The sequence below is a fragment of the Pteropus vampyrus genome, unplaced genomic scaffold, assembly GCF_000151845.1.
Source record: "Pteropus vampyrus isolate Shadow unplaced genomic scaffold, Pvam_2.0 Scaffold757, whole genome shotgun sequence".
In the NCBI taxonomy this organism is placed as follows: domain Eukaryota; kingdom Metazoa; phylum Chordata; class Mammalia; order Chiroptera; family Pteropodidae; genus Pteropus; species Pteropus vampyrus.
In genome coordinates this window covers 15,234-23,554 of record NW_011889538.1, presented here as the reverse complement: position 1 = coordinate 23,554, position 8,321 = coordinate 15,234, and the positions used below count along the sequence as shown (strand labels likewise).

The following is an 8,321-nucleotide window of genomic DNA, read 5'->3' as shown; positions in this document are numbered from 1 at the left end:
TAATAAAAATTAGAGCTTTCAAGAGAAAATTAGAATCTTGAACTACTTGTATCAACAACCATAAGCTTGCCAGCTTCCCAATACTTAAGGATTTTTCTGATAAGATAGGTAGCAATATTAATATAATCACTTTTTTCTCTTGTGTAATGAAATATGTCAATGTTTGGAAGTTCTGTATAACTCGGAGAACCAGTATCACTCAAGTGACCAAAGCATAATGTTACAGAATCATGCACAGTTAAAAGATTCATTTGAAGTATAAGGAAGACCAGTGGATTTGCATTTAAAAAAATGCAAATTAAAGTTCAAAAAAATTCACTGGTTTCAAATTCCACATTACAACTAAACTTTAAGAAATTACCACTTGTCAAGTTTTGGTACATTACCAGAGACCATTCACAAATGTCTAAAAAATTTTATTAAAATAATTCTCCCTTTTCCAACTACATAACTGTGTGAGGCATAGTTTTCTTCATACTTCAACTAAAAAATATATTACAACGTATTAATGGCAGATGCGGATGTGAGAATCGAGCTCTCTCTTAAGCCAGAGATTTAAGAGATTTGCAAAAATGTAAAATAATGCCATTCCTCTAGTTAATTTTTTTGTTTTGGAAGCTATGCCATTTTTCATAAAATGTGTTGTCTTAACACGGATTAGCTTATTATTCTTTTAAATGAATTTTTAAATTTCTTTTTTATGATACTAGCAATTATGATCAATGTAGCTCACACGAAACAAACTCTTTGTAATTCTTAATAATTTGTAAGGATATCAAGAGGTTCTAAGATCAAAAAGTTTTCGAATCACTGTTCTAGAGAAGACTTCAGCAAATTTTTCCTGTAAAGGGTTTGATATAAACATTTTAAGGTTTGATGGTAAACATTTTAGGCTTTGAGGCCGTGTTGTCTGTGTAGCAACCACAGAATTCAGCAGTGTAGCTGGAAAGCAGCCACAGGACAACACTAAATGAATGGAAGTCTTTGGACTTAGACCCCTGGGAATGTTGCTGTGCAAGAATGTTAAACCAGTATTGCTAGATCAACCAATTTGTGGAGTTGATAACTCTCAACTGTGTATTTTGTCTCAAATTCAAAACAAACACTGTGCCAGACCATTAGTTTTCATTCTGGGGTCTACCAAATAAAACTGACAGCTGGACTCATCTGCCTATTTGTCTACCAATAACACAAATCTAATTTTTCTTGGTATATTCACTATAATGTCTTAAGTTATAGAGAGTGGTAACATCATCGAACTTTAATATTCAGAAATGCAGTCAACCATTATTGAAGGAATAAAAAGTAATTCAAACAGCAAAAGACAAATTTAAAGTAATTCAGTCATTGATTTGAGAAATTATGAAGAGTTTCTGGATGAAGTTTACTTAGGTGAAAGTCTAAATAAGTAAAGACTGCTCTTTGAAGAAGATGCTTTGATTTAACCACTTGAGTAACCTTCTGAATGAAATGAAGTCTATCTTGCCTCTCTTTCCTCATTTCTATTTTTCTACCGCAGTTAATACAAACCCCATAGAAGTTATGATGACGTACTCCATTGCTTTGCTTGTGTGTCTCTGCATGAAGCACCTTGGGCACTGTGTCAGTTTGATATCCCCAGCACCAGGCACAATGCCTAAGTCAAATTAAGAATTTAGTTTCTGTAGAAGGACTTGGTAATCTCTTGGGTGATCTTTAAATCAGTCCCTATACTACGTGCTGGGAATAAAACTTTGAAATACAACTGTATGCTTCCTCTCCGTACTGCGAAATAAAAGGAGCAGCCCTACGGAGCAAATGATTCTGTAAACACTTAATTCATCTAAATAACCGGCCAAAATCAAACAGTAGCGACAAACAAATAGAAAAGCCTGATGAATTTTAATTTACGCTGAAACTCATAAGAATTGTGAAATTTTGGTTCATATATAACTTTGTGACAACAGGCTAAGTCCTCAAAAAAAGAATTTAATTGAAGGACCAAAAAAATTGACACACATACTCAAATAGCTGCAGTTGCGGGATTCGGACCCGCGAAGCTCGAGGCAAGAAGATCCAGCGCGCGCTAAGCCCACCGGAACCGGAGCAACCTGCGCGGCCCCCACTGCCCGCCTCCCACTTACCCGGTCCCTTCTCCCCCTTCCTCCCCTCCTCTCCCAGCCCTGTCCAGTCCCTCGCCTTCTCTTTCCCCTTCCCCATTTTCCTTTCCCCTTTCCTTTCTTTCCTTCCTTAGACAACCTCCTTCGATTGCCCCTCCCCAACTCCCAGACACCCAACTAACCCCTCGAAGGTGCTTGCCGCTCACTCGCCCCATCCCTAACGTCCAGCCCCTCCCAACAGCTTTCTCCACGCAACTCCAAACGGACGCTTCAAATTCCCCACCTGAGGAAGCGGAAGTGCGTCATGCACAGGCGCCGAGGCGCTCGTTTGGCGCGCGCGCCCTGAGCCACGGTTCCGAGCTAGGGTCTTGGGTTTTGTCTCATTTCTCCTTGGTTTTTGACTATTTTCGGACGTTGGTGTCTCGAGTTTTCAAGATGCCGTCTTCTTTGCTGGGTTCTGCGATTCCGGCATCCGCGACAACCGCAGCCCTGCAGGAAGCTTTGGAAAATGCGGGGCGGCTCATCGACCGTCAGTTGCAAGAAGACCGCATGTACCCGGACCTTTCCGAACTGCTCATGGTGTCTGCTCCAAGTGAGTGTTTGGTGCCTATTTGGTGACTCTTCTTTCGCAGTCAAAAGGACTCTCGCCTGACTCCTTAACTAGGTCCTTATTGCCTTGGTGGACCCGGCGAAGACATCTTGAAATTTAGGGCGCTGTTTGCTCCATTTAGAAGAGCGAAAAAGAGCCTATTTTCATTTTTTCCCTGTCCTCGCTTTCTTCATTGCAGGTACTTCAGAGGGTAGGAGTGAAGAGCAGCCCCATTTGAAACTTTAATGGGCTGCTCACTGCCTCCAAGTGTTTATCGCTAAGGTCAGATGGGGAGGAGCGCCTGATCCAAGTCTCATCTTTGTTAATTACTCGTATTACTGTTAGGGTAAAACGCAAGCGCAAACGAAGTTCATTTGGAAATTTACCATGTTCTCTCAAAGATATGTTTTATTATGTGGATGTAGGGTTAGTGTAATATGAAGTGCTGGAAAGTAACTACCAGTGGAATAAAGAAAGAACAGGGGAATCAACGATGATGATGGACAGGGAGGGTAAAGCAAAGTATGTGCCAACAAGAGAGGTGACTGGAAAATGTTTTGTTAACGGTTTTAAAGTATGGCTGGGCTCCTCAAGGCATGTGGAATTCCATAAGTTACTAGAAAAAAGTGACTCCTTTGTGAGATGGATTGGAGAAAAGCAGAGAAGTGTAAGTAAGAGAGAGACAAGAGTTTTAGTAAGCGAAAACCAAGATAAAATGACGGGATAATCTGTGCAATGTAAACCTAAAGGACACCTCTGACGACTTATAAAAATTTTTAATTGAGTCTACGGCCATGCCACCCTGAACAGGCCGGATCCTGTCTGATCTCGGAAGCTAAGCAGGGTGGGGCCTGGTTGTACTTGGATGGGAGACCACTTAGGAAGACCAGGTGCTGTAGGCGTAAAAAAATTTTTAAAAAATAAAGGATTGTAAGATGACAAGGTCTTTGCAATCTGTGAGGTCAACCAAGGCTTGCCTCGCCAAAAAAAAAAAAAAAATTTAATTGAGAAGATTCGTAATCAGAAAAGATAAAAACATAGCAAAGATAGTATTTGTTGCTGACAGCTACTTACCAGTGGGCTTGTCTTAAGAGCATTAGCACCTCTCCTCTTGACAGCATTATTCACTTTGACCTCCTCAGGTTTGAAAGCAAGATGTAAATACAGTCCATACATTCTGGTCCTTCATCATATATGACCCTATCCTCCCTATCCACTTTTACACACACCTACCTCTTAACCTAATCTCTTCCCCTGCTTCTGTCCTCTTCTTAGCCTCTTCTAGTCACACTGAATTTTACCTGTTTTCCATAAGAAGCACCCTCTTCAGGATTTTATTTTACTTGTATCCTTAATCGTTTCTGGGATGTTCTTTTTTGCGTGACAAACTATTCTTCCAGACTCCCTTAAATATCACTTTCTTTGTGAAGATTTTCTTAACCATTTACATCCTCACCAGTTATTCATTCCATTCTTGTGTCTCCACTGCCATTTAACACGTGCATTGTTGTATTACAATTGTTTCAAGATGAATTGGGATGTGGGATTTGCTTTAAAAATATCCACTAGGGAACGAGTGGTTAGTGATATAAATGAAACAGGTTTGGGCATGTTATTGGTAATTGTTGAAGCTGGATAATCAGTACATAGGGATTGATTTTATTTTTCTCTAGTTTATATATTTTTTAAATTTCTATAATACATTTAAAAATACATTTAAAAATTGTTTTACATTTAAGTTTTCCCCAACATCTTTGTACTTTAGAAAAGGTGCCCGGGATAAGAGGCAATGAGTCAGATCTGAAGAATACCTTATTCAAGGCTAGGAAAGATAGGCACTCCTGCCCTTAGTGTCTGGGTTTCAGATCAAGAGAAAGGTTGCCAAATGAGAACATTTTGTAGTTTGATTTTTCTCAGTAAAATATTGCTTCCGTGGTATTTATCTTACTGATCTAGGGGAGAAATCTAATGGAAAAAGGAATGGGTTGTTTTAATCTGTAAATGTTTAAGTGGGAAAGGAAATAGCTATTTTTCCTCCAATCAATATTGAGTTTGTCCACAGTTGTTTGATCTGAGACTCACAAAGCAGTTTTATATGTATGTGTGTATATATACATATATATATATCATTTTAGTAAAATAATAGAAAAACATTAAATTATTGAACTAACCATTTCCTTTTTTTATGGAATAGTCCTTAGGAAAGATAGCCTTCTGTTTAGTGCTGAAACCACCGATTGCTCCCACTTTAACTTTGGAATTTCTCAGGTCTCCTTTGTATCAGGTCAGAACTACTTTATTCTCCCTTTACCTTGAGAATCACCAGATGCACATTTTTTTTTGTAGCTTGCAATGCTTCTATGTGTCCAGTCGATGCCCAACACATTATTAATTTTAAATAAAGGCTTCATTTTATTTGTTGTAGATAATCCCACTGTTTCTGGCATGTCAGATATGGATTATCCTCTACAAGGACCTGGTTTGCTGTCAGTACCCAACCTTCCAGAGATCAGTTCCATCCGAAGAGTTCCTCTCCCACCTGAACTTGTTGAACAATTTGGACGTATCCTATTACTTTTTATTTAACTCTTTAAAAAAAATTTAAATTGATATTCTCATAATTCTTATTTTGTGTTTAATTGCGTGTTGTATTTAAGTTCATTTAAGAGTTTTGTTTAAAATACATTTAAGTACATGGATAGCTTACTACGTGCCTCGAAATTTTCATGTAAAATTTAATGTTGAAAATTGAGTCACATTTTAATTGAGGTCATTGGGGACAGTTAATTGTTTACAAGAAACTGCATTTTTGAATGATGTTATTGCAAAGTATTACTTCCCAGTTAAGTATTACATGAGAAAGTTTTTATTGTCGCACTTTTAGCTCAAAAGACCTGTGATTTTCATCTTTATTTTTTACCATATTTTAATATTTTGAAACTGGAATATGGCTCTAAATATGTTTAAAAAACTGCCAGGTGTTTCTTTTTTCTCCTCCCAAAAACGTTTTTGGTGTGGTTTTACACTTACTGGTGTCTTAGAATTGAAGTTTATATGTGATTTTTATTTCTAAGGATCACAATAAGAATATGTATATAATGATATAGGGAACTGAAATACTAATTGCATCTTCAGAGATTTAGCTAGAAGAGTTGTCTTAACCTCTAAAAAATTTTTATCTGATTTTCTTAAAGTGTGGCATATCCTATGAAAGCACTAGATTTATAATTATTTGATTTATAAATATAGCATCTTGATGTCTTTATTATGAGAACTACAGATGAATGTAAAAGTTTTTACATTCATCTGTAGTTCTCATAATAAAGACATCAAGATGCTATATTAAAATTTAATCTGAGACTTTTAAAGTATTAATCTATTTAGAGTAAAGGGGTTTCATATTTCAGTGCAGCATGATTTAAAAAAAGGAAAATTAGAAAAAATGCTTATAAAAGAAATAGAAAATCTAGTAAAACCTAATAGATATTTTTCCTAAAATTTTCAGTGTTCCTCTGAGACTTTGTAAAATAGTGTTATTAAATATATTATCCACTTTATCCTTAATATTCTTTTTTAATCCTCTGATAATACTATACTCTGCAAGAGACATTTCCTTTAACTGGGAAATTATTTTGTTTTCATAATTGTTACATTGTTTTATAATTACACAATATAAATCTTTGCCTATTTTTCAATGGCACTATTTATAAGAGGCTTGCAAATTGTCACCTAGCTATGAATGACTTCAGTATACCCTGTGCTTTTTTATCATTCTTGCTCTTCTACAGTTGGAAAAACGGGTTCAGCATAAGCTTTTTAATGTCAAAGTTCAATGATGTTATTCATAATATTCTTTTTTAAGTTAGTAATGGTAAAAAAAATTATATTTGTGCAGAATACATTTCAAGTAGACAAATAGCATTACTAAGATTATAATTTGTAAATATTTGTCATATACTATGGCTTTCATTAAACTGATTAGAAATCAAGATATTTTATTTGTTCTCTGTTAAAGAGTGGACAGGTCATGATTTTTTTATCATAAATTTTAAATCAAAATTTTTTGAAACAAGTTTAAGAAAGATGAGATCGAAATCTTTCTTACATCCACATGTCTCAGATATGCAGTGTAACTGCATGATGGGTGTGTTTCCTCCTATCAACAGAGCTTGGCTCACAATTGACAGTGACATATTTATGTGGAACTATGAAGATGGGTAGGTATTTAAGGCTGCCTTGCTTTAACATGATTTGAATTTAGATTGTCTTTATTGTAGCTGGTGTCCTACTCATTAGAAGCTATCTGATTTATCATTCATTCGTCTAACATCTGACTCAGTGCTTCTCAATATGTATACTAATCACCTGGGGATAGGGTTAAAATGTGGAATCTAAATAGTTCTGAGTGAGGTTCAAGAGTGCATTTGCAACATGCTCCCCGGTGATACTGCCATTCGAAGTACCACTCTGAGTAGGAGGGGTCTAGTTCCCAAGCTCTTTATCCTGCAGTAAAGATAATCTATCAGTAATTCTATGAAAGATGGTTTGACATTTTAAACACTTCTGTTTTCCTTGCATTTCTGTGGAGTGGGAGACTTGATTTATTGGAGTGACCTAACTGTTTTGTTATTCTGTGGGCTTGACTTATTTGTAAATTAAATGTATATAACAGAGTCTGAGTGAGGGCCCAAGGTATTCTTGCTTAAAGTTTATTGATCTGGTGATCTCACTCTTGGCTTTTGGAGATAACTTTGGCTTACTTCGAGTTCATCATATTATCATTTGGTGACGTGTGGGATAAGAAGACCTATATAGTTAAGATGTTACTCTTACCCCTGACTTATTAATGCACTTGTTAGAAATCAACACACACACGCAGGCTTGTGCACACACACATCAACACTAACAACACGGTATCACTGAATCAAAATTGACAATAAGTGAGAACTTGTACCTTAAATGAAACCATTTTTGTTTGCTTATTTTTTTATTAGCACTTTTCAAATCTATTGTTGAAACGTTATATAGTCATGATAGCAATGATGTGTTGTGATTGTTCTCCTTACATCCTGAACTTTGCCCCAGATTGTTATATTACCGTAATATCGGATAAAACCTCTTCATTTAGGCATGGATTTCCTCAAGAAAACCAAATGCAAAAAAATTACATAATAAATGTTAAGAATAATTTTAAAAGGGTTTTCACTTTAATGAAAATTTTTGTGTTTTCCATTAACATCTAACCTACTCATTCATTTAAGAAGTATATTGAGCTTATCATATATCAGATACCGTTTTGTGCCAGGAACAGGCCAACCTTACTGTGTGTTCAACCTAGAACTCATATAAAGAAAAATTGTTTGAACAATATGCTTATTGAAAAAAATCGAGGCACAAATACCGGGTATAAATCCTTAGTTCACAAATTCAATTCTGCATAAACTTTAGGCTTAGTTTTAGTTATTCTTGTAGCTTTCTATTATAAATCCTAACTCCATCTGGATGATAGAAACATAATGTTGTTCAATTCATTGTTCTCTAATCCTCAACTTTCCCAGTATTGGTCTTTTTCCCAGGGTTATGCCAATTATTAAAAGAGTCTGTGTGATGCCACAGCAAGAGGAAATGGAGAA

The 8,321-nt window shown here is 36.0% G+C and overlaps 1 protein-coding gene and 1 pseudogene across 1 annotated transcript in view; both read left to right on the top strand.

Annotated features, from left to right (window-relative positions):
- The first annotated feature begins 2,399 nt into the window (after nucleotides 1-2,399).
- LOC105309518 (nuclear pore complex protein Nup155-like) overlaps nucleotides 2,400-8,321 on the top strand; it is a 12,611-nt gene continuing 6,689 nt past the window's right edge. Inside the window, exons 1-3 of the mRNA XM_023526253.1 lie at nucleotides 2,400-2,691; nucleotides 5,114-5,251; nucleotides 6,809-6,905. Coding sequence (XP_023382021.1) covers nucleotides 2,535-2,691; nucleotides 5,114-5,251; nucleotides 6,809-6,905 — 392 coding nt within the window. The 5' untranslated portion in view covers nucleotides 2,400-2,534. The remainder of the gene's footprint in view (nucleotides 2,692-5,113; nucleotides 5,252-6,808; nucleotides 6,906-8,321) is intronic.
- On the top strand, nucleotides 3,473-3,590 carry LOC111734085 (annotated as a pseudogene).